The sequence below is a fragment of the Phyllosticta citribraziliensis genome (genome assembly GCF_038025025.1).
Source record: "Phyllosticta citribraziliensis strain CPC 17464 chromosome Unknown J3D65scaffold_10, whole genome shotgun sequence".
Classification (NCBI taxonomy): domain Eukaryota; kingdom Fungi; phylum Ascomycota; class Dothideomycetes; order Botryosphaeriales; family Phyllostictaceae; genus Phyllosticta; species Phyllosticta citribraziliensis.
The window spans coordinates 221,717-246,086 of NW_027117347.1; the positions used below are offsets into that span (position 1 = coordinate 221,717).

General features: G+C 58.0%; 8 protein-coding genes across 8 annotated transcripts; 3 read left to right on the forward strand and 5 right to left on the reverse strand.

Annotated features, from left to right (window-relative positions):
- The first annotated feature begins 2,423 nt into the window (after positions 1-2,423).
- J3D65DRAFT_57741 (mitochondrial 54S ribosomal protein uL11m) lies at positions 2,424-3,255 on the forward strand. Its single transcript, XM_066797677.1, has 2 exons — positions 2,424-2,674; positions 2,732-3,255. The coding sequence occupies exons 1-2, from the start codon at positions 2,546-2,548 to the stop codon at positions 3,140-3,142; spliced, it is 540 nt and encodes a 179-aa protein (XP_066652236.1). The 5' UTR covers positions 2,424-2,545; the 3' UTR covers positions 3,143-3,255.
- Positions 3,256-3,990: 735 nt separating this feature from the next.
- Positions 3,991-4,865, reverse strand: J3D65DRAFT_670113 (putative proteasome regulatory particle subunit; the record flags this gene model as incomplete). The annotated part of the gene is made up of 2 exons (XM_066803264.1): positions 3,991-4,275; positions 4,323-4,865. 2 exons carry the CDS (start codon positions 4,863-4,865, stop codon positions 3,991-3,993), a joined length of 828 nt encoding a protein of 275 aa, XP_066652237.1.
- Positions 4,866-5,827: 962 nt separating this feature from the next.
- Positions 5,828-6,574, reverse strand: J3D65DRAFT_557582 (ornithine decarboxylase antizyme-domain-containing protein; the record flags this gene model as incomplete). The annotated part of the gene is made up of 2 exons (XM_066797318.1): positions 5,828-6,299; positions 6,375-6,574. The coding sequence occupies 2 exons, from the start codon at positions 6,572-6,574 to the stop codon at positions 5,828-5,830; spliced, it is 672 nt and encodes a 223-aa protein (XP_066652238.1).
- A 2,444-nt stretch (positions 6,575-9,018) lies between these two features.
- Positions 9,019-12,515, reverse strand: J3D65DRAFT_57693 (frequency clock protein). The gene is made up of 2 exons (XM_066797673.1): positions 12,102-12,515; positions 9,019-12,054 (listed from the first exon to the last, which is right to left on the reverse strand). The coding sequence occupies exons 1-2, from the start codon at positions 12,394-12,396 to the stop codon at positions 9,239-9,241; spliced, it is 3,111 nt and encodes a 1,036-aa protein (XP_066652239.1). The 5' UTR covers positions 12,397-12,515; the 3' UTR covers positions 9,019-9,238.
- A 3,884-nt stretch (positions 12,516-16,399) lies between these two features.
- Positions 16,400-16,873, forward strand: J3D65DRAFT_605431 (uncharacterized protein; the record flags this gene model as incomplete). Its single annotated transcript, XM_066798354.1, has 3 exons — positions 16,400-16,604; positions 16,629-16,711; positions 16,757-16,873. The coding sequence occupies 3 exons, from the start codon at positions 16,400-16,402 to the stop codon at positions 16,871-16,873; spliced, it is 405 nt and encodes a 134-aa protein (XP_066652240.1).
- Positions 16,874-17,262: 389 nt separating this feature from the next.
- J3D65DRAFT_593570 (uncharacterized protein) lies at positions 17,263-18,879 on the forward strand (the record flags this gene model as incomplete). The annotated part of the gene is made up of 4 exons (XM_066797811.1): positions 17,263-17,521; positions 17,670-18,111; positions 18,208-18,637; positions 18,701-18,879. The coding sequence occupies exons 1-4, from the start codon at positions 17,301-17,303 to the stop codon at positions 18,877-18,879; spliced, it is 1,272 nt and encodes a 423-aa protein (XP_066652241.1). The 5' UTR covers positions 17,263-17,300.
- Positions 18,880-19,940: 1,061 nt separating this feature from the next.
- J3D65DRAFT_557528 (cytochrome P450 monooxygenase) lies at positions 19,941-21,570 on the reverse strand (the record flags this gene model as incomplete). The annotated part of the gene is made up of 2 exons (XM_066797315.1): positions 19,941-21,415; positions 21,465-21,570. The coding sequence occupies 2 exons, from the start codon at positions 21,568-21,570 to the stop codon at positions 19,941-19,943; spliced, it is 1,581 nt and encodes a 526-aa protein (XP_066652242.1).
- A 640-nt stretch (positions 21,571-22,210) lies between these two features.
- Positions 22,211-24,260, reverse strand: J3D65DRAFT_558008 (uncharacterized protein; the record flags this gene model as incomplete). The annotated part of the gene is made up of 8 exons (XM_066797340.1): positions 22,211-22,338; positions 22,387-22,486; positions 22,540-22,646; positions 22,699-23,130; positions 23,179-23,440; positions 23,484-23,920; positions 23,941-24,168; positions 24,239-24,260. Coding segments are annotated over 8 exons (1,716 nt in total), but the record flags the coding sequence as incomplete, so codon positions are not given.
- Positions 24,261-24,370: the final 110 nt, after the last annotated feature.

A 24,370-nucleotide genomic window follows, 5' to 3' on the forward strand; every position in this document is an offset into this window, starting at 1 on the left:
GCAAAGAGCAAACCTGCTCCTCCTTCTCGGCCACCTGACCTGTGCCTACTCCTTCTTTTCCTCGAGCGCGTTCTTATACGCATTTGCCTTCTGCGCGACGATATCGAATTTGCCCTTGATGTGTCCTGTCAGAATACCTGCAAAAGCATCGTTGGTAAACAAGTAAATAACCACAGATATCACGAAATCTTATTTTTAGTAGATCAATGGGGAACTACCGTCGCGGCTTCTAGGGGCTGAGGCACGACGTTAGTTCAAGGGCGCGTTTGGTGAGGCTCTGTTGTTTGTGGCGGGCGGCGTGCCAGAATTAAGGTATCCATTGTTTAGAGTGGCGGCTGTGCCCGAGCCGACGAGGCTTTCAGGCTCAAGTCCTTGTCTGGCGAACCCTGTTAGACATGGGCTTGGGATCGCCCCCTGTGAATAGTTGAGCGTGCTCCAGGAGCGTTCATGGGGAGTACAGTACGAGCCATAGAAAATTGATGGAAAAAGCGGCGACGATGAAGTGCCAGAGAGCAAGAATGTTTTCCTGAGTAGAAATGCGGCCGTTGGCAACGCCGCGGGTACCTATCATCCGCAAAATCCCATCGAAATAACCCAAAATCGCTTCGTCTCGGCAGCTAAGTCGTGTGCTCATGACAGCATTACAAAAGCCAAGCTCTCACAGGCAACTCTGCCGACGCCTCTTCCAGACTACCTGGTCCTGATGATGATCCTCTCCCTCTCCTCGACAAGACTCCCACTGCTCGTGGTCGGCGCCCGAACTTCGACTCGTCGAATCAAGCCACCATCGCTCGTGTGATAGGAACGGCCAGGGCCATAGCTACCGGCGCTGCTAGCTGCGTAGCTCGCGCTTCCAGCGTACGAACTTGGCAGCAGCTCCTCGCGGTACTCGATGTGTTCGCCCACCTGCGAGGGAATGCGGCCGACGTGACCGCTGCTGCGATGGAGCGGGAGCGGGGCAACTGCTGGAGGCAGCGGGGCGTATCGGCGGCGCGATACAGAGCGAACCCTGCGTGGCGGCGGAGGTGCTTCGTAGTATTCGACCACTTCTTCATAGGAGCGCCGGGGAGGCGGCAGGACGCGCGCGCGGGCCGAGGCTGTTGAAAAATTGGAAATGCGGGCCGGAGGGAGCGCGGCTGCGGAAGGCGGCGGCACATATGTCGTCGAACGGCCTATCCAGCACATGGTTGTCGTGGTGGGTGTTTTCCCGGGTTTTCAGGGGTTTGTCGATAAGTTTTCCAGGATCGAACAGAATCCTCTTGTTTTGTGGAAGTGAAGGCGTCAGGCTGACTGAAGGCTGAAGATCTGGGCTCTGTTCACACGCCCGGAAAGCTGCGGCTGCGTTCTGCACAAGACTGATGGGCGAGGACGTCAAGGGGTCAGATGGCAGTGCGATGCGCCCCGTGAGTGGTGCGCCCCGTAGGTGCGCAAGACGGTCTTGAACTGGACCCTGAAGGAACAAGAAGCGCAAGTCAGATCCAAGGCATGGCGATGCCGTCTATAAAGGATCGCGTCAGCCTGATGATTTCGGTGGCTGGGACGCACGTCGGGCGGCATCGCCATGGGCGCCGGTTCCGTGCGGGCTTGGGCACGCCGGAAGCCTCATTGCTCGCTCAGCTCAGGCTCTCAGGCAGGTAAGCAGTCTCGTGATGGCATCGGCAGCGTGACGTAAGTGGTGATGAACTTGGTCTGATGTCAACAGCTGAAGAGGTTGGCGCTAACCTGATATGGCAAGTGGATGCCGGGTTCGAGTCGCTCGCCATTCGTTCTGGTGGGAACTACGCCATGCTTATGCGGTCTTGAATGATGCAGAAATTGGCCAGTGAAGGATTCTGCAGTTCTGCCAAGCCATGCAAGTTCGTCCAGTTAATACGCAGAGCTTTCAGTTGCGACCTAGCTTCAACAGGTTAGCTTGCCTGTCATTTCGGTGACACTCTCTGATCGTTGTGGGTCAGAAGAATGGCATTCTGGAGATGAAGAACAACGAGAAATAAATCGACGATGAAGTAGAGCGAGCAATCTTGAAAGAATCGAGATGGTCGAGGTTGTGGGTCGCGAATCAGAGGAGGACTCGGCATGGGTAAAGGTCAAGGCCCGCACTCCGCTCCGCCACGCTCCGCCCCGCCCCGCCACGCTCCGCCCCGCCCCGCTGCAGCGGAATACCGAGCGGCGCGCATGCATCCGATCCCAGACTACGACGACATTTTGCTGCTCCAACTTTCTGGTCAACACCCGTTACCCACGCGGCCACCACAATCTCTGACGCCAGAACACCTTTCGCAATCACTGTCGACTGATTGACGACACGCGGACCACGCAATCGCGCAGCCTGCCACCACACGCACGCCCGCACGCCCGCACGCCCTCCACGCTCGCAGACGACCGAGCAGCATCAACACAGACGACATTCGAGCGCGAGACCTGAGCGGTAGCCGCAGCGACTACCACGGTAGCATCAGCATCTAGGCAGTGAATCGGACCACGGCATCACACTCAACGAGGACACAGCTCCACGAGCCCGAGACAACCACGCACAGCAAGCACCATGGCCAAAAAGGCGCTGCCCAAGGACCAAATCGTCAAGCTGATAGTCGGCGCGGGCATGGCGTCGCCGTCGCCGCCCGTCGGTCCCGCGCTGGGATCGAAAGGTGTCAAGAGCATGGATTTCTGCAAGGTACGCCGTCTCAACACCACGTCCACCTCATGCCACCCCACTAACACACCCGCTCAGGAATTCAACGCACGCACCGCACACTACACGCCCGGCACGCCCATCCCCGCCCGCATAACCGTCCGGCCGGACCGCAGCTTCCACTTCGAGCTGCGCACGCCGCCGACGGCGTCGCTGCTGCTGGCGGCGGCCGGCGTGCCGCAGATCCGCAACAAGACGCGCGGGGCGGGCAACGTGCCGGGGCCCAAGAACAACGCCGAGGGGCAGACGGGCGGCGCCAACGTCAAGGCGGCCGAGGGCGTGCGCGGCAACAGCGGCACGGGCACCGTCGGCAAGGTCAGCCTCAAGCATGTGTATGAGATTGCGCGCGTCAAGATGCAGGAGCCGCGGTTGGCGGGCGTCGGGTTGGAGAATTTGAGCAAGTGCATCGTGGCGCAGGCGGCAAGTATTGGGATTGTGGTTGTGCCGTGAGGGAGAGGCATGAAGGAGAGGGAAAAGAGAGTGGCATGCTGTTTTGTAGTTTTCCAAAAGGGCGGCAGGACAAGACAAGACAAGCCGCAGAGTCGGAGGAGCGTGACCGAGGAGCAAATTCAATCAAAACAAAAACAAAAAGACCGAGGGGTGACGGGTTCAAAAGCGCCATCCATTCTACACATCTCTTTCTCTCCCCCTATTTACCGTACCCGTGTAAAGTTGCATGTCCTGTCCCGCAAGAAGAACAACATCACACAGCACCCCCTTCCTCCTTCCTCCTTGCTCCCCACTCAAAGCACTGATTAGACAACAGTTGGTCAGCTACCCACCTACCTCACCTCAGTCAGCCAGCCAGCCAGACCACCATTTGCAGCAGCAGCGGCGGGGCGGCGGACGAGGAGGAAAGGGGTCTAGACGCGCACATACATTTGATGAAGTGTGATCAAGCAAGCAGTAGCAGCAGCAGAATACATCGCAGATAGGCAACGCCAGGGAGATAAGGAGGGAGACAAGCGCACACGTGGTATACAGTCTGAGCAGGTACTTTAGATAGCCCAGGGGGCAGTATGTCACAGTACCTTACGCCAGTAGGAGATCTGTCAGATGTTTGAATGTCTTTGTTTTATGCCATTGTGCTTTCTTCCTCTCTTCCTTTCTGCCTGCTCACCCGAACCCCCTTGACTTCTCTCCCGTGCTGTTTGTTCATCGGGCCTGGCGTATCTGCAAAGGCCCTGCGCGTGATGAAAGACAGGACATGAGTAGCCAGCCATCGGTTTCTTGCTTGCTTCGCGTCTCCCCTTTCTGCTTGATGGACTTTTCTCGCACCCCCTCCTTCCCCTCCACACCTACACAATCGTCTCCAACTCCCGCGCATACCCCAGCGTATTCTCAATCACCGTGCCACTCATCTGCACGACGTCGCGATCGGCGCTCAGCTGCTCGAGCTCCGTCTGCGGGAAGTAGATGCGGCCGTCGCGGCCGTTGCACGCCCAGCCGCGCTGCTTGGCGAAGTCGACGACCGCGCCCTCGCTCTCGAGGAACAGCAGCGACTTGGCGTCCGTGATGGGGATCGAGGGGTAGGCCTTTTCGCTGCACGACGCGATTTCGGAGCGGATTGTTGCGATGAGTACCTAGGGGGTGTTAGTGGAAATGGGTGGGTGATGGATGGACGACGCACCTGCGAAAAGACGCTGAATTCCTCGCTGGGCACGCGCTCGCCCTTGGTCTCGCCCCACACGCGATCATACGCGCCCTCCATGAGCGCCTGCTCCAGCCGCACAGGATACTGCACGAACGGATCCTCATCAAGGCGGCGGCCCTCCTTCTCGCCCTCGACCTCCAGGCCCTCGAGCACGGTGTGGAAGCCGGCATAGTCGCCCTGGCTCAACAACAGCAGAAGATAGAGACCGGTAATCTTGCTGCGCTGCGAGCCCGCCGGCGACAGCATCGACGGCGGCAGCGCGTAGAAGGGCGCCACGCTGTGGTAGTAGCGCACGAAGCTGTCCGGGTCTTGCTGCTTGATGGAGATGAGGGCGCCGAGTTCGTGGATGGAGCGCGCGGCGGCGAGGGCGGCGGCCGAGGTGCTGGGCGACGGCATCAGCGCGTTGGACTGCAGCAGCAGCAGCTTGGCGCGCGAGAGGAGCGGCCCCGCGCTTGCTGGGTCGCGCTGCAGCGCCGTTTGCAGCTGCGTGGTGATGGTTTGGAGGTCCTTTTCTGCCATGGCGGGCTGCTGGGGTGGTGGAGTTGACGGAGCGGTGGAGGGTGCAGCGGGCGGGTTTCGGTGGTGAGATGGAGTGGGAGCGGTGGCGGAAGAGGACGAGGTGCCGGTCGATGATGGCGAGGCGGCGAGCAGTGGTTGGTGTTGGAGTTGTGGTGTTTGGTTGTCGTTTGGATGATGGCGTCGTCGGCCATGATGTCTGGCCGTCGGAGCTGAAGCTTTGACCGCCCGGCCGCCGGAGCCAACCCATGCATGCCGCTCTCCAAACGCAAACGCCTCGCCGCTCCACGACGGCCGCTCGAACGTGCGAGAAAGAATGTAGCAGCTGTTCATTTTGCGATGTCGATCGAAACCATCGGATCACCCTCCCTTTTAACAGATCTAGGTTCCAGCTCCCTCACTGGCTGGACAGTCACCCGCGCCTCCCTCCACATGACCCTCGCGCTACGAGCGCCGTGGCACGACGACAAGAGAACATGTCTTGCATCGCGTGGGCAGACTAACGCCGCGCCCGTGGGATGTGGATACCGACGGATGGTTGCAATCGAGGAGGTTGGGGAGATTCCTGTCTGTAGATCCGCAACATCTGACTTTGACCGGTCCTAGCCATGGGTGCCCGCGGCGATCTATCCGCGTCGTAGCACGGCATGACTATTCGCATGTTCCAATCACGACGCCGATGATGACAAGCTCCCTGGAGGATTGGACGATGAAAAGTGACTTCGAGGCTAACACGGTACAATGCAGAGACGCCCGAGCAAGCGGGAATTGAAAAGGCCAATACTCCCCGCGACAGAAGAGGCAGTTGCTTCGCAAAAAAGCCCATCAAGATGCCGCCGACCTGACGCAAAGAGGACCACGCTCATTCGCTCGCTCAGAAGCATGCAAGCGCCAAAGAAAAAAAAAGAGAGTGAGCAATCAGAACGAAAAAGAAATGCAGTATCAACAAGTCCCAACTCCCATTACTAGACTTCCATTCCCAGGAATAACCACGCGTCGCTGACAATGGGCGGCTTGTCGGTCCACTCGGCCAGCGTGACGGGCTCGAAGCCAATCCAGCCGAGATCCTTCATGAGGCCCTTCATGTCGTCACCGGGCGCCGCGGCGCGGTCGAGGCAGACGTTGAGGCGCGCGCAGTCAAACTCGGGCAGGCTGCACAGCTCGATCAGCGCCATGAGGCCCGGCTTGAGGTCCCGCACAGCCGCGGCCGCGTCGAAGAAGACAAACATGTTCTTCTCGTCGCCGCCGCTGTTGTCGGCCACGAAGCCGCGGAAGAGCGCGCCGCCGACGTAGTCCCACACCTCGATCCACTGCTCGATGGCGCTGCCGCAGTAGAGGTGGGCGGCATCAAAACCCTTGACGTCTGGGGCGTCGGGCGGCGACGGCAGGCCGATGCTGTTGCCGTTGTTCATGTTGATGTTGCAGGAGGTTCCAATCCTTCTAGAGTTGCGGTGGTGGTAGTTGATGTAGTCGTCGTCGATGGCTTGGTCGTCGTCGTCTTCGTTGTTACACATGGCCGTTGCAAGCGAGTCCTGGCAGCCCACGTTCCCCTCACCAAGGAAAATGGTCCGCAGTGTCTCGCAGAAGAGTCTCTCACACTCTTCCGCAATGGTGCATGCAGCCCCCCCTCTGCGCGCCGAGCCGAGCTGCTTCTTGGGCGTGCTCAGCTCACGGATGGCGGCGAGGGGGGGGCTTTGTGGAGGCGATGGCATTCCCTGCAGCCACAAGTCAGCAAACGACTCAACACCATGACTTGGACTCAAGATACTCACCGAGCTGACCTCAGGAACGCCACTCGGCCCCGCCGGCCCCGGTAGTGGAGTAATGGAAACCCTGGAGGGCCATGGAAGAGGCATCGACCGAGTAGCAACTGGCCTTCATGGCGGGGGCGCGGTTGCTACTATTACTACTACTAGATGTACTGGAATTTTTCGCCATTGTTGACTGAGCGTGCCACGGTTGCTGCCGGGTGGGATTCAGGAGGGATGGAAGGTTGTGGAGAGACTTGAGTCGGAGACGGTGGCGAACGAGATCAGTGACGGCTGTCGGAGTGGCTAAGCTTTGTCGTTGTCGGTGAGTCGAAGACGGCTGTTATAAAGGCGCGATAGGTGGATTGAGGTCGGCGATGTTGTGGTGACGGTGGTAAGAGAGTGGGTGGTCTGGGGCGCAGCAGAAATGAGGGAGGAAACGGGCGGCGCTAGGTGGTTCGGTTGGTTTGTTCTCGGCACGCCATGGCCCATCGGGTCGGGAGCCCACCTGACGGCCCTGACACCACGACCTGACGCCGAAACAATCTAACCACCAGACCAGACCACACCGAACCAATTCTCTCGTTGCAGCGCCGTTGCCATTCTACCCTGCATCACCGCCATTCCAACGCCGCCCATAATCGCCCAGAAGCACCAGCACCACCAGCGACGTCCGTCGCCACGCTTGGCAATGTTCCAGAAGACGGCCTTGCGCTGCTTCAAGTATAGTCACCACGTCCGATGCTTCAGGCAGCGTCTCAGCATTTCCATCCGCATCTATGATTCGATCGCATCCCCAGACCATCCATGCCGCCCAACGCGTGCCAAACTGCAGCCTAAGGCAGCCCAGCCCAAGAGCGAACTGTACTGAGAGCGTGATGCAGGCATGTGTGCGGGGAACGACGGCGACCTACTCAACACCAAGCCCGGCATCGAGCGAGCGGGCGGCGGGCTTCTGACAGCCGAGCCGAGCCTCACGGAGCTGAGGCAGGTAGGCAGACCGACACCGTCGCGGCTCTCGTCGAATATTCTAGACACATGTCTGCTCTGATCTGAATCCACTGCCCGTCGCGACATCTTTACCGCCTAAGGACCGACACGTCCGCGATGGCGGCGACATCTAGACAAGGCTGCAGCAATCTCACACACTATGTACCTCCCTCCCGCACAGACAGGATAGGACAGTCGCGGCGGTGCCGAGCACACGGAACCTCAAAGGCCTTTGAGCCTCCCCAACAAGCAACGCTCACGAAATGAGGCCGCCTCAAACGGCAAACAGAAACACCATCTCTCTACAGTGCCAACTCTGCTCCAGACAAGCTCTGCCTCTCACGTCGTAGCTTAGCTTTGGCGAGCGAGCTTAAGCGTCGAGCTTACTTGCTTACCTCGCTGACAACAAACTCTGTCGCAGACTCCGGGAGGCAGGGGGACGTGGCGGGTGTATGAGTAAGACGAACCGCATACACACAAGCATCAGGCCGTTCTTCCGAGCAAGAAGAGATACACAGGCCAACAGGTAGGCGTAGAGAGGGTGTGAACGTGAGGTACACCAAACGCACCACACCAGCAATCCCAGTGCTTCGTCCTTCGACATATCAATTGCTGTTCTTACTACTGCCGTCCCGGCTCAGCTAGTTCAAATCCACAAAGGGGTATCTATGTAAAAACTACACTCTCCTCTCCATCCGTCTCGCGCAGAATCGCGTTCGTGCGAGCATACCAACTCCATCTCCGTCAGCGTATCAACTCGTTTGAAAAGCAAAGCCACAACAAAAGTTCCTCGCCAAAAGACAACCCAACTAGCGCATGCAACCCATAAACCCAACTGGAAAGGAAAGAGACCAGCACTCTAAAGAAAACTATACGCTCGAAAAATCCGCCGCCCCATGATGCATGCGCTGTGAAAAACTATGTAAAATGACAAATGTCCAAAATGAGAGAACCCATTCAAAAGATGGCCGCCGCCTGAAAACGAGACCAACGGTTGGGGAAAAGGAGAAGAACAAACAATAAACAGCAAAACGGTAGAGCGAGAAAAACCAAAACAAGGAACGAAAAACGGCGGAGAAGAGAAGTGATGAGGATGGGTAGGAGAAGAACCGACAGCGAAGAAAGATAACCCAATGACATGGGTGACCCGATTTATGCCCTCCCAATGTGCGTGCGTGCGAGCGATGCAGAACCATCATCAAGTGTCAATTGCAGCAGCAGTAAGCGGTCGAATATCGCAAAAAGAAACGCTCAGTTAAGCAAGCAAACAAGCAAGCAAACAAGCAACCTAGCCAACATTTTCGTGTGTGGAGAACGCTCAGATCATACGTGTGTTGTTCTTGTTGTTGCAGTTGGCTTTGGAGCCAGGCCTCTTTCTTTTTTGTTGCAAGTAGTAGTGATGATTGTGGGGTGATGAGAAGTCGGAGCGCAAAGGCGTTGGACGTTGGAGCCGGAACGACCGAGACAACAAAATGGGTGATCGAACAAAGAAAATACAGCGAACCGAAGACGAAAAGAGGACGACAGTAAAAAAGATCAAAGCGGCCATCATTTCTAGCGGCAAATCCAAAGTAGTTGGAGGGGAGATAGTCGATGGCGACGGTACGAGGCAACACGCAAGGGCAGCACGAGGTGTTCTCACTCAAACCTCCCCGCCTTGTCGAGCGGGTTCTCATCGCTCTTCTCGACGCCATCGCTGGCACGAGCCCTCTTCAAGCTGGGTTTTCCCTCAGCGTCGTGAGCGGCCATAGCGGCGGCGGCCGTGGCGGGTACGTCTCCTTTGTCTCCTTTGTCTCCCTTCTCAGCAACGGGACTGCTAGTGTGGTGTTTGTGGTTCGGGCTGTTGTGCCCGCTGCCACCACCCGCCGTCGCCGCGCTGCTGCCCGCTGGAATCTCCTCGGCCAGCCGCTCTGCCATGTTGGAATCATACTCGCGCTCGCGGGCGCGGATGCTCTCGGGGTCAAGCTCGCGCGCCGTGGCCAAAAAGTCAAGCGAGCCGTCGTCGTCATCGTCTTCCTCGTCGTCCGAAGAGTACGACGATTCGACGTTGGTTGAGTTGAGACGGTAGCGCGAGGTGGATGCCAGACGGTGGTCGTCGTCATCCGAGGGAGATTGGTGAAAGCTATTGCGGCCGTTCTCCGTGGCCTGCGAGAGGGAGTCACTGCCATCTTCGGTTTTGGACGCCATTTCCATCGGGCGCGGCGCAGCCGACGGGTCAGACGAACCTTGATCTTGCATGACCATGTCCGAGAGCTCGCTGTCGAGGTCCGAATCGTCGGCGTCACAGGAAGAGTCAACCGGTAAGAGAGATGGAGGAGGCAAGTCTGATGGGGGCAGGTGGCTCTCGCGAACACCAACAATGTGTCCAGCATAGACCGGGAGGCGGCGTCTTTTAGCCGGTGGCGGCATCGTCGACTCCCTGTCGCCCGTTGGGCTGAGGGCCATGCTAATCTTGCTGGGATACAGCTTGTCGGGACGCAAAGCGTGGCAGGCGCCGTTGTTTAGAGACCGACTGCCTTGGCGTACTTGTCGACGATCGACCTCGATGAACAAGTTGTCTTCGGGGATGATTCCGCCAACACCCGACACTTCGAGAGCCATGGGCTCGATGGAGACGGGGCTCGAGTTGCCAGACGACAGGGGTGCACAGTCCATGTCGACTTGTGGGTCACTCGAGTAGAATGAATCGTCGTCCATCATCTCATGAAGCGCAGCCCGAGCAAGTGGGCCGCGTCGATCATCGTCGGTACCATATGCAAGTTTCTTGGGTGGTTCGGGTGATCCGCCGATTGGGGTCGTCGTGTAGGGAGTATAACTTGTTTGCGGTCGGCCAATTTGGACACGATCCCCGCTCAAGTCGGTACAAAACTTGGCCTTGTTGTAAAAGATGATGGGTCCGTCGTCCCTCTTCCTCTTTGATGCATACGTCTTCATGCCCGAGCTCGCAAAGGCCGAAGACACATTGGCACCGGTCGCGGCCTGAGGAGGAGTCTGCTCAGGCTCGGATGCCGGCTCCACGTTGGAGAGAAGTTCATCCGACGACGTGTCCTTGTGATAGAAGAGGGGCGTGTATGAAAGCTCGTGCTTATTGCGCTGTGCAGATGGATCCGACAACCTGCCTGTTGCCTCACTCGAAGTGTGGGCACTGCTGGGTTCGATCTTGAGGCGCTTCGTGCCTGACTTATCGAAGTGTGGCCCAGCAGACGATTCGAGTTCCTTGGGAGAAGCGTCGCTGCTGTTGATCGACACATGGTATCCACCTCGCCAGCGAACTTTGCGGCCATCGTGGGACAATTCAATCTGCGAGCTGTATTGCTGCAAGGCCTTGATGACGAACTCGGTCGTCACATTGATCGTGTGGAGTTGCGCCATGTTGACCAACAAGTTGAGGTAGATCCATCCATGTCCGTCCACGGGCGGAAGCTCGGGATCCTGTGGCGAAAATCCCAAATGACGAATGTAGCTCAGGTTGTCAGCAGGGACCTGTGCTCGCTGTGGATCCAGATCGAGCGGCCGCGTCGGTCGCTGATCAGGGGATTGGTGGCCTGGAGATGACCCTGGCTGTGGGGTGGGCTTGGCCACCTCGAGTGCCTTTCGATTGGCGTCGGTCTCGAGCAATACCCGATTTCGTCTCAATCGTTTGCTTTCTAGCATGATGCGAGCTTCTCGAAGTCCTTCTTTCCGGGCTGGTAGTCCCGTCTCTTCTTCGCGGGCCAGCCTATCGGCATGGGCAGCAGACTGGGCAACCTCTTGCTGTTGGATGGGTTGCTGGTGGCCGTTGGACCCGGCGCCCTTGCCGGCAAAGATTTGTTCCAGCCTCCGAACGACCAACTTCTTCTTGGTCGTGTCCGTCATGGAAATGGTCTTTGGCATCAACCCGAGAGGAATGTCTTTCAGATAGGACTGAATGTTGTCTTGCTGGCGGCCGAACACCGATCTTGTTCTCTTCTTGGGCTGCGCGTCTTGGGCACTAGAAGCAGCATTCGAATTTTGGCCCGAGGCCGACATGGAGTGGTAGGCAGAGTCGGCATTCTGGTGCGAATTTAGGGACGACATGGTGGCCTGGGCATGAAGAGACGGGCGGGCGTGGTTTGTTTCCTCGTTGGACGAATTTTCATCGGCTTCCATGGCAAACTTCTTGAGCAAGTCCTCCAGCTCTCGCTTCTTGCCGGGATGGAGACCATGCACGCGGACCTCGAAGAGCTTTTCCTCCTGCAAGTGCGCGTCGTGGACCTTTTCGTACCTCTTGAGCTTCTTCTTGAGCTTCTTATTCTCAATGGTAAGGTCGTCAATGACGCTTCGAAAGTCTCCGGCACTGCTGCCATCGGTCCGCATGCGCATGAGAGCCGGCCTGTGAGGCATGGACGACTGGCCTTGGGTGTGCATTTGGAGCGGGTTGAGCACGTCCGGGGAAGTTGAAGATGAAGAGTTGCGAAGGAAAAACGGAGGATCATCTAGGGTGGTTAGTAGCAGCGGGATATCAAGAGTGTTGGTCACTTACTATCCATGTAAGACCCATCTTGGTTGACATTGTTGTTCGAACTCTCGAACCACTTGCCGGCATCACTCGTCTCTCCGGAGCTTTCCTTCTTGGAGAGGGGCTTGGAGGAGCCTGGAGAAGGTGGGTTGGCGCGGTCACTCGAGGGGACGGTGGACGACGAGTGCGAGAGGACGTCGACGTCTTCATGTCGACGAAACTTGCCGGGAGAATGAAGCAGCGAGACAGACTTGTGGGCGGGTGGTCTTCGGGGGTGCGCAGCAACCGGAGGGGCTTGCGATTGTGACTGGTCCGCCATATCCCTCTGGACGTTGGACGTCAGTGTGATGATGGAGTTGATTAAAGGTGAGCCGGATCAGCCATGGGTGGATCCAGGGCGGTGGAGCAGCAGATGGACGGTTCGAGACGTTGGATGAAAGGGCGGGTACGTCGGTAGCGTTGTGTGGGCGGCGTGAGCGGTGTCGATGGGCAAAAGCGGTGGTTGGTTTCGATCGCGGACGTCTTGGTGGAAGCCGGGTGGGCGATATGGGGGGCGGTTAGATGGAAGGATGGGGCAAACAGGGTCGCAACAGAGAGCCGACAAGGGCGTGTATAAGGCAGAGGCGTGGACGGGCGACATGTTTAGGTGGGCGCATGGTGGGAGGTGACGACAAGCAGGACTTTGCTCGATCTTGAGGAACAAAAACCGGGGTCCTGGCATCGCGGACATCGCTGAACGCTGAATGGCAGCGGGCACAGACCAGATCGTTCGTACACAGGGCCAGAACCACGCATCGAGATTTGCTGCGCATCCCTCAGCTCACCAGCCAGACGCATCGACGATTGCCCGTCATCCAGGAAGGCCGCTTCGGGAAGTGTGCGACGGCGGGCACGGGCAAAGGGTCTGATGGCGCCGGGATGCGGCTGGGGGGCGTTTGCTGGAACAGCAGACCGGGTAGCATTGCTGGGCAGACGGGACCGGGTCGCAGAGGCGGTGGTGGTGGTGGGCGGAGCCGTGGTGGTGAGGCCGAGGGCGAGGGTGCTGGCGCTGGCGAGGGCGACATGGAGGAGAGGGAGCAGTGAGGCGCGAGGCGAGCCGTCATGGGTCGAAAGCGGTTAGCGCAGGGCCCTTGGAAATCTGGAGAACGAGGGCCATCGCTGCCGTGGCATCAATTGCATCAGCCCGCAGATCCCGGCAGCGCAGCGCAGCGCAGACTCTCCGTCACTGTACATGTCGCTACAACTATCCATCACCAACCACACTCTGCATGCGCCGAACATTATCGCCAGCACGACGTCCGACTCGCTGCGTTTCGGCAGCTTTTTCCCTCCCCTCACCGCGCGCCGCTCGCCGCTCCGCCCTGCCCTCCGCCCTCGTCCGCCGACGGCCCTGCTCCCGACCGACGCCGACGCCGACGCCAGGTTCCATTCCTCAGCCTCAACACCACACCCCGGCCTCCCTCACCGTCGCCAGACGACCCGTTTGAAGGGTCCATCAGCCGCTCTTTGCCTCCTTCCCTCTGGATTCCTCATCCACACGGCCCGCGCCACCCTCGATCGATTCAGCACTCCCGTCACGCGCCATGGGAACCCATTCCGCTGAAACATTCCATCTACCTACCGCACACCATTCACTGCCCCCATCCCGGCCGCCCCAGCCTTACGCAAAGGCCTTTGTTGCTGACAAGCCGTCGCCGTTGCAGCCACGTCCGCTGCTCTGGTGCCCTGGGCTAGGTTGTCGTCAGACCCCGACGTCATTGCCAAACCTCAACCTTCATCGACGATGAAATTGTCAACACGGGCCGCCGTCTCCAATTTCAGTCTCCTTTGGGCCCAGTTTACCGTACTCCCTTTTTCGTCAACCCTTCCGATTGGCCCTCTTCCAAAAATGTGTCGTGCAGTGGCGAACATCACCGGCCTTCTCCGACCTCTGCCGCTCCTACTCTCGCCCGCCGGCCTCATGACTCCCTCTCGTTTCACGCCACTGCGCGGCCTGGTCGTCTTTCGGGCCTCAACCGCCTGTTGTTGGCCGTTGCTGCGCGCCGACTGAAATTCCATTCGAATCCATTCAGGCCGTCGTATTGCTTTTTCCCACCGCCCCGGCCGCCGCGCCCGCCTTCTGCTTGTACGCCTGCAAATCTGATCTAGACGCTTCTTGCGCCCTTCCTCGCGCTTCCCTCTTGCATCACGCAGCTCGTAGCTGAGGCCCAGACCAATTGAGGGCATGTTCCGTCGGTCTATTTTGGCGGCCGTGTTGCGCAGTGGCAAAGACGCGACCTGGTTCACTGCCTGCTTCCTTGGACGATACTGACAGGTACCGGTACATTATTTTCAAAACAAACACGCTCGGTATTGACTAACCCGGTCGCGTCGATCGGTGATGCTTGTCGGATTAGACGTGCAAACAACGCCACAAACCCATGGAAAACGACTGCGCTGCCTCACCTCTACGGTCACTCTAGCCCATGGCACAAGTTGCACCCCTTTGCCGAGCAGCAGCTTTCAACAACCAAGCACACGGCTACCCGATTGTCTCCAACCCACCAACCCTGAAATTCCAGCAAAGCTTCGATCCCAAGATGGCATCGTCCGACCTTGCAATCTTTCACTACTCACCCACCACCAACTCAAAAAACAGTACTACCCCGCAATTACAACCATCCTAGAATCGCAGCGACCAGCATCTCACCCACCATTGCGCCCATCTTTGGCCACCAAGCTCTGTTTGTCATTTCTTCGCCCAAGTAAACAAGCTAGGATCGCATACCCCAGCCGTCCGAGCAAAAAGAGTACCACCAAGGTCACTTTTAGCTCGCTCGGCTGCCCCGGCCCCCCGAGATGATCCACGGTATGCAGGGACGAAGCCAACCGCTAGCCGGAAACCCTCCAGCAATACGCGCGTGCGTTCGCCGCACCCGGGTAGGGTACCCGCGACTCGTGATGCTTCGGTTCTACGTATATTGCCTACCCATCCTCACGACGTCCCTTGCTCCCATGCCCTTTCCCAGGCACACAACCTGGTTGGTGTGCGTGCGTGCGCATCGCTAGCCACATCGTCGGGACCGGCTGGGCGGGTGGCATGGGTGTCAAGACGCGTCGAATCAAAAAAGGAAATACGCTCGTGGCAGATGAGTGGACACACGCTTCGACGCTTGCTTTCTTGCTCGACGCAAAAGAAAGCATGCGATGAACCGACATGGCAGCAGCAACAGCGCGTTTGACTCATCCACTCAGGCCAGCACTGAAGAACGAGAAAAGCACAAAACAACGGCACGGCTGGTACTACGGTTTCCGGGACGAGTTCAAGGAAGTGATGCTATTCTTGCTCGTTTCGAAAAACCGGTCGGTCAGCCGCCCAAACCCTCCCCCCGAGGCGGCGAGCGGCGAGCGGCAAACAGACCCTGTCGCCGCCTCCTCGTCCTGGGTTTGCTCTGCCGCCGTTGAGCTTCCTTGTCGCTTCTGTGACGAGATGCGCAGACTGGCCCGCAGGTGTGGAGGCGTCAGGGTCTAGCGTGCCGCTGTCGCCGCAAACAAAGCAGGGGGGAGAAAAAAAAAGTTGTCTTTAGGTTCGTCACAACAATCGGCAAGCCGGCTAGCCGGCATGCATGCATGGCGCAGGCTGTCTGGGCAGTCGTGGTTTTCTGATCCAGCTGTCCGACGGTGGGTTCTGTGAATCGCTGCCTGCAGGCGACTCATTCAGCATGCGCACCATCGCACGTCTCGTTCTGCACTGGAGGTAGGAAACGGAAGTATCTACGGTAGGTGAGAGCATTCACTTGTTTACTCGCCTAGGCCTCCCTCCACACCACCATTTTTGTTGTTGTCTGGTCACGCACTCACTCACACACCACCGCCGGCTTTGCCTCCCGTCTGCCTCCCGTCTCCCCGTCCCGTTTCCGCTCCACACTCCACACTGCTCCCTCCACACAAGTCTTCTCTCCCCGCGTAGGCGGCGGGCGGGCGGGCGGGCGCAGGTTGGCAGGTCAGTAAGGTAGGTGAGTGAGAAGGTGGTTGCGCTGTGCGCCTGAACACCCGCCTGCCGTCGCCGCCGCTATTGCGCGGCTCGCGGCACGCACTGACTCCTGAGCGTCCCCACACTTTGTTCTAATTTCCTATTCCCGAACCGTATGAGTATTGTATTGCACACGTGCTCTGGAGAGGGAGAGGAAGTGGTGCGAGCTTTTTTTGTCGCTGCTGCTGCTGCTATGTAGAGAAGTCTGGATTGGCCTCTCGTTACTTCGTTCCTCACGTTCCTTCTTTTCTCTGTCTTCTTTTCTCTTCACTCCTTCGCCTATCTCGCTCTTCGGTGGCTATGGACGTGAATGTCGATTCGAGTTTTCGCCTTCAACTTGCGTGGTCGAAATGACATCCCCACTAACGCACCCTCTTTGGTTTACCTAGTCTTGATGTTCATCGCCCGCCTCCTATCCGCCTGGCCATTGCCCTGTCCGTCAGATCTGTCTGCTCACATTATGAAACTCGCGCAGCAGCTCAGTGCGGTACGGTATGGTAAAGATGGTAGGAGGGGTGAGTTGGTGACTCGCCTGCTAGCTCGCCCGCTGGCCGCTGGCCGCTGGTCGCCTAGGCAGGTAGGCTGTGAATGTGGCGAGACGCAGCGCGGCTCGTCTGTGTGGGTATGTGGCTCACTAACTCACTGACTGCTTGGTCAATCGAGGCAGGGGGTGGACAGGACGCACACCATTGGATCGGATGACAGAACGGCATCGCGGGAGTCCGAGTTGGCCGTCTCCATGGCTCTCAGCCCGGTCCTAGGAGCAGATGGCTCATGGTTGTAGGTGCAAAGGAGGAAGTGTGCTGTGGTGGGACGTGGATGAAGTAGATTCTCTCTCGCCTTCATCTGTAGGCGCGGCTTCGTGGTGGAGTAAAAAACAGTGCGATGAGCCTAGTAAACATAGCTGCAGTGTGTCCGTCTGTTTCAAACGAGTTGCAGTTGACTGTGACCGTGTTTTTTGTTTCCCTTTGATTGGCTAGGAGGGATGCCATTAACACACAAGCCTGGCCTGCTCTACTCTCCTCCCGCCGCGAAAGAGTGAGGTGGAGAGTAAGTTCGCCGTGGTCCAGGGTGCAGCAGCGGCGCTATACCGCATCAGGCAAGCAGAAAAGCTCGCTTAACGTCCGTCGTCCGTCGTCTTCACCTTGGTTCTTCCCTGCCTGCCAGCTGCAACATCAACACCATCGTCTCCACTCACCTGCTCCTCCACCATGCCAGACATCGACACGGAGGCGCCAGACGTGCCCGTCCTCTCCTCTCTGCACACTACCACGCTGCCTCTCCCGCCTAGTTGCATCGCGTTTGTGCCACGGTCGAGGCAGTGGTTTGTTGTCGGGACGTATTTTCTGGAGCGGGGAGAGGAGGCTGAGGGCCAGAAGAGGAGTGGGAGTTTGGTCCTGGCGAGATTGGGCGAGGGGGAGGGGCGCGATGTGTAGGTTGCCTTCTTTCTACTTTTTTTCTCTCTTCAGTCTTTTCAGTCTGTTGGTCATTCTGGGCGGGCATTTCTCTCCGTCCATCCTCAAAGCCAAACAAATGAAACGAAAAACAACTGGACCCTCCCTCCTAACGCCCACCCCCAGTACCATCACCGCAACCCATTCAACGCCCTTTGCCATTTTCGACCTGCACTTCTCGCCGCACGAGACCACCGCCATCACATCTTCGACATCGCACCTCCTCGGCCTCGCCTCATCAACCGGCTCCGTAGCCCTCTACGCCATCGATCCCGCCTCGCCCACCGCACCGATCCGTCACATCCGCACGCTGCAGCTCTTCCCCACGACGAGCTTGTTTACCTATTTCTCCTGGCATCCCACGATCCCGCTGCTCGCCGCCGCCGCGCTGGCGGATGGACGCGTCGTGCTGTGTGATTGCAGCGGCAATGCCGATGATGACGAAGTCGATTCTCGTTCTAGAAGGATTGTGACGCTGCATGCGCACGCCCTCGAGGCGTGGGTCACGGCGTTTGCGCCCGACGGCAGCGCGCTGTTCTCGGGCGGCGATGACGCGGCGCTGAAAGGCGTGGGGCTACCTCCTCCTACCCCTGCCGCTGGAGCAGGGCTCAGCGCGTCGGCGTACCTTGCGGCGGTGTCTTCTTCTCAGCCCGGAGACGGCGAGGGTGAGCAAGAGGAGGAAGGGGAAGAAGAAGAGGAGGATGGAGACGGGGCGCCGCAATTCAGTCCGCCCTGGCAATGGCAAGACGCGCGCACTCACGGCGCTGGCGTCACCTTTATCCTGCCTCTCCCTCAACCATACTCTCCCCCCACAACCACAGCGCCCGCCCCTCCTCTCCCGCCCCCCGATCTCCTCCTAACAGGCTCCTACGACGAATCCCTCCGCCTGCTCTCCCCACCCGCACGCAACGGCCTCGGTCCCCGCCGCTCGCGCGTGCTGGCAGAGATCGAGCTAGGCGGCGGCGTGTGGAGGATCGATGTCGTTGACTCCAGCATGGCCGGCCCTGTGGTGCAAGGAGGAGACAAGGAGGCGACGGCGGAGGCGGAGTGGATCCTCCTCGTCAGCTGCATGCACGCGGGGACGCGCGTCTTGCGTTTGAGCGGCACTGCAACATGTCCTGCGGCAGGAGAAAACGAGGAGGTCGATGAGGTGAAAGAAGCAGAGGGCGAGTGGGAGTGGACGTGGCAGTTTGACGTCCTAGCGCGCTTCGAAGAGCATCAGAGCATGAACTACGGTAGCGCGGTGCAGCCGCTTCGAGCCGGGGAGGCAAAGAAAAAGCGGACCGTCGTCAGCACCAGCTTCTACGATCGGCTGGTTTGTGTGTGGGAGTTCTAGCGTCGTCCCCATGGACGAGAAGAAGAAAAAGATAACGGGCTGCGATGACAAAGCGCCGTTCTCCTCAGAAGCTTCTGGTCTTGACGGCGTAGTTGGTGTCGAAGAGAATAATATGTTCACTCCTGGCACTGACAGCGGCTGGCTGGCTCCAGCCAGCATTCCTCCACTGCTGCGGATGGAGCTGTGGAGCTGCTGTTGTCCACCGTGGAGCTACACCGCGACATATCGCTGCTGCTTTCGACACGACCTTGCCATCACAATCCGCACTGCCTGGCGGGTAACAAACATCTTCCAGCGTTCCACCAGCGTGCCCGACGTCAACAAACTTCAACAACGAAAGACAAGAACTCCGCTTTCCTACCACGCCGCGGGCGGTTGCCGGGTCGAATGACCCTATGGCATTTCATCTGCGACTGATGGATGGAGAATGATCTGTGTGTACGAAGCCGCCGTGCCGAGTGCGAGGTTGAGACTGGATTGCAAAGGCGACCTGTCTTGCGTTGGTTCTGGGAGCGTTCAGGGGTCGGTCAGGGGTAAGAGAGGGTTTGAAGAGACACAGCAGGCTTGTCAAAGGAGAATCGAGATTGTTGATTAAGCGCCATCCGAAGGCGGAGACCGAGTATCTACGGACTGATCCGAGTACTACCAGTACAGAGCTGGTACGTGTAGATCAATCTCCGTCGAGCGCCGGTAAAAAGGTACTTCTCTCAGCCGTCTGATTTGCATGGAAGTGTCATAAAGTTCGTCTTGCCGAGGCCCCTTTTTTACATATTCTCTTGCATGTTTTTCCCTCACTATCTCCTCGGCCGTGTCGGCGAAGTCGTCGTACCATCTGTAGTCAGCCTGGTTTACTTCAACATGATGCGATAGGACCATCTCAGGGGATCATCACAACAGCAGTCGAGAGTTCCATCAGTACGAGAATACTCGTGAATTGACTGGCCAAACAAAAATGCTCAAACAACGATGCATCATCAAAACCGAGACCCAGCGCTAAATGACCCCAGAGAAATTCAACGACTCCTCAGCCACGTCCGGCGGCCCCCACGATGCAAACACACCTACTCAGCCACCTTCAAGTCCCTGCGCCACACCTTGACCGGCATGTCCTTGATCAACCAATTCATCGTCTCCTCGCGCTGCAAGTCCCACTCGGGGTGCGGCAGCGCAAAATCGTAGCGACGGACGATACTGGCCAGCACAATCTCCTGCTCCAGGTAGGTAATGTTGCGGCCAATGCAGCCGCGGGCGCCGGCCGAAAAGGACAAAAAGTACGACTGCAGCGACTTGCCCTTGTCGCCGAGCCAGCGCTCCGGGATGAACTTTTCGGCGTCGTGCCACACCTTCTCGTCGCGGTGCGCCACCAGCGCCGACATGCCGACGGTCGTGCCGCCGGGGATCCAGTCGTCGAGCACGCGGCAGCCCTCGGACGGCGTCTCGCGCGGCAGGTTGTGCGGCGTCGGCGGGAAGAGGCGCAGCGACTCGTCCAGCACCGCCTTGAGGTACGGCAGGTGCTTGATCTTGGGGTAGGGGGCGTAGACCTCGTCCGGGTCGAGCGCCTCGTCGAGCTCGTCGCGCAGCTTTTGCAGAACTTCTGGGTGCTTGAGGAGTTGGAAGAGCACGTTGGTCAGCGCAAGGGCCGTCGTCACGCTGCCGGCGTTGAGCATGATGTTCATTTCGGAAACAACTTCGCCGAACGGGACGTTGTTGTCTTCGCCGTACTTGTTCTTCATGAGGGCGGAGAAAAAGTCTTCCAATGGCTCGCCTGCTTGGTATCTCTTGAGGCGGCGAGTGGTGAGTTCGGTAGGGATGCCGTCCCACATCTGGCCGTTATGGCCCATGCGGCAGAAACTGGGAAAGGCGTAGTTGGTGAGCTTGTCCAACACCTTGTACCAGTCGTACGACCAGATAATGTACGACTGCTTCCGGGCATTGTCGTAGAGACACTCGCGTAAATGGCAGGTGTACTTGGATCCATCTGGCCTGCTGACGGTGACGCGGTCATCGTCCGTGTCGAGGAATCCAAGACGTTCAGAGAGGCCAATGTCGGCAATGGCGTCCAAGCTGAAGTAGTTGGCCCACTTGCGCCAGTCAAGATTGACTTCGTCCTCTCTGGGGATCGTCTCGCCCTTTGGAAGGGGATCGGTGCAGCACTTGTCCATGTGTGCCATGAGCCTCACAGTCTTGTCCAAGACCTTGGCCTCCCAGCCCTCGAGGTTCTTGATGGCGTACGCGGCCGAGAGGTATTTGCGTTTTCGCGCATGGTCTTTGCGGTCGATGACGTCGGCGAGGTGATAGTATTCGCCAGCACCAACCCTGTACTGGCCATCTTTGATGCACTTGGTGTTGTGGCCGTAAATGTCCTTGATCGCACGCGTATCGCCGTAAGACAGGGCGTTGGGGCCGATCCTGATGACGGGGTGCTTCTTGTGCATTTGCACCAGGTGCGAAGAGCGTGCGCCGGTGTAGGCCAGCAACATGAACGGTAGGTTGGAAATGGCCGCCAGCGGCGTCATGTTTGGAAATTTCCTAAGACCTTGGCCATATTAGCTAATCGCTCAGCTGCGAATCATCAGGGCGGTTACCTTTTGGGTCGCGAATGTATTCAAAACAAGGGAAGACGACAAAGTAAAACAGGACGCTAGCCCCAACCAGGGCCAGGGCAGACGGCAAGCTCACAGTCTGGATCATGGCTGTCATGGTGGTCTTGTTGGATTCAAAGACTGATGAAAGTTGTGGAGGAAACGGCGTGCCATGTGCAACTGACGGTGTCAAGCTCGTCGTAAATTCTGGTCCTTATTATATCCAACTTCTCCTTCCAACGACGCAGGACAGTGTAGCTGCTGAAGCCGCAAGACGGGCTCGGCCAAGCGAGGGATAGTTTGTTCCGTTAGGCGGCGGCTGAGTTTGGAAAGTCTAGCGCTGAAAGTGGATATCGACCGGCGAGTGGGACGGATTTCCGGATCCGGGCCCCATCCGGCAATTTCTTCCTGCTTCCCCAGATCTTCAACCCCACAACCTGGCTACTAGCCATCGACAACCACTCAAAAAGTTGGCGGGATAGGGAACGCGAGCATCGTGAGTGCAAAATCCAAGCACCCCGCGTTCTTGGCGTATTTTTTGCATCCTGCGGGATTGCAGACCCGGAGTGGTGCATTGAAAAGACAAGACTGGGCCTGCCAACTCTGTCGTCATAGCCGGCGTGGGAGGGGCTCTCGACGGCGGATTAAGACGAGAAAAGCTCCGGAAGCGGACAGCACCAGAGAGGCAAGTTTAGAGCGAGGGCGACGTTCGCTTTCCGTGGTTCAACTTCCTCGGTTGGAAACGATGACTACGCACTCCAAGTCTCCTTCAAAGTGTTGACCACTCTCTCAGTGCGCCAGCCAATCTTCCTCTCCATGTCCAGGAGAAACTCCACCGCGGCCTCGCGATCTCTTTCTGATTCCAGATAAGAGCCGCCTGTTGTGCTCAGCCTCGTTCAAAGTGGAGCAGCCGAGTTAAACTTACAGGTCAAGAGGATGTGTGAAGCATGGTTCATTGCAGAGGATGCAAAAGGGTTGGTGATGGCCAAGCCGATGACGATGCGGAGATTCGAGAGGATGATGCCCTGTACGCAACGATCAGCTGCGGAAGGATGTCGTTGTGGGCGTGCAGACGCACCTCTGATGCTTTGCGCAACTTGTGGCTCCCGAACCCGAGCTTGAGGAGGTGCGGATCATAGGAAGCGAGCAGTATTTTGGCGAGGCTGTAGTACTGTTGCCCGACGACTACGCAAACCCAACGTCAGCCACGGATCTATCCGCAACGCAAAATACGCACCATGTGCCGGCAACGTCATCCATATCTCAGGAAATGGAGACCCGATATCTTTTGGCTCATTGACCCACAAGGGCCGGAAGTGATGCGGCTTGTTGGCGTTCCAGGCCTCCACGTCTCCGCAAAGTTGCTTCCACTGTTCAAACGACGAATTGTCTTCCTCTTGGTTTTGTTGACTGCAGTAGTTGAGGACGTGGGCAAAGGTGTAGATTATCCGGTTCGCCCAAGCACAATCGCTCTCGTCTTCAAAGACGTGCGACTTGCGGTATATTTCCAGGTTGCAGTTGACGGGCTCGCCAGTCGTCAGCGAGACGTAGAGATCTTGGCGAATGAAGATCCAGGCCGCCGCCTCACCTAGGCCACCCCGGGGCAGCATGTGAGCGATTGAGTTGATTAGTCGGGTTCCGCCGTAGAGGTGCGTTTTTTGGTCACGATCTCAGCCTCGGTCAGCGTCGGCTTGGCAAGGGGAGGTGGCGGACATACCATCCATTTCCTCGTACAATCGGAGGATAACGATTGCGGCGAGAAGGTTCTCGTCGAGGGCAGCAAGGGGGTCCTCCAAAACGGGTATCAAGATACGCAAGCACTCGCTCATGTATGACGCAGACTGAAGATCCTCCGTGCCGTGAGCACCATTGAGGACCCTTGAAGCCAGAGCCAGAATGGCATTGGCGATGACAGGATAGCTCATGGCACGGCGAGGTACTTCGGTACCGAAGTGACCAGCTTCGTCACAGCAATCGACCTTGTATTGTCAGCCAACGACATCAATCCGGCATGCCACCTACATGAGGGCCCAGGAATTGCACATAGTATTGAAACAGGCGCGCTTCATCCTCCGTCCTGATGGTCCATATTGGCGAGGGTTGATATAAGATTGAGACGGGACTCCATATACCACCCGCCGGGCTGGCCGACTGGATGGATGGCGTATCATGAGATATCTCCTGATGGACCCGCCCGCTGTCCGAATGTGAGGTGACCGACGCATTCTCCCGCCGTCGTAGCACCTCGAAATGCGCGCCAAGCTCCGAGTGACTGGGCGTAATGGTAGGGGTACCAGACGTTGGATCGGCAGCGTGGGAAGGGGACGCTGCGATTGATGGCCGGGGCCTGGACGGTCGTACAAACGTCTGCTTGCCCTGAGCTCTCGAATCCCCATCCAATGTCTTGAAAGTCTCGTCCTCCAGCTCCTCCAGTGTGGATGCCGGTTGGATGAACGTCACTATTCACACTTAGCCCTACCCCACGGGGTTTGAAACCACGGAAATGGAGAACGGCACGGACCGGACGGTATATCTACCCATACTTGGTCCTCTCTGTAGTCGAGCTGGACATGATCGAGCTTGCCGGGCTCGGACCTTTTTTCTCGGACGCTGGTGACGGGCCGGAATCGAATGGTAAGACCCCTTCGGCATTCACGTCCCGACGTAATACACCTCTTGCACTTGTCTTCTCCGGGCTGCGTCGTGCCTATATAGAAAGCCAAATGCGGTTAGTACGTATCCTTCGAAGGAGGTTTGTTGTACGAGGTCTCATCCACATTTCAAATGTCGGTCCCGGCATGCGTGGCTTGAGAGGTGAGTCAGTCAGGTGTTTGACGGGCATTCCTTTCTCGAGCGACGAGTTCCTGAAAGAATCGGGCACTTACCACCCCACAGAAGTCCTCATATCG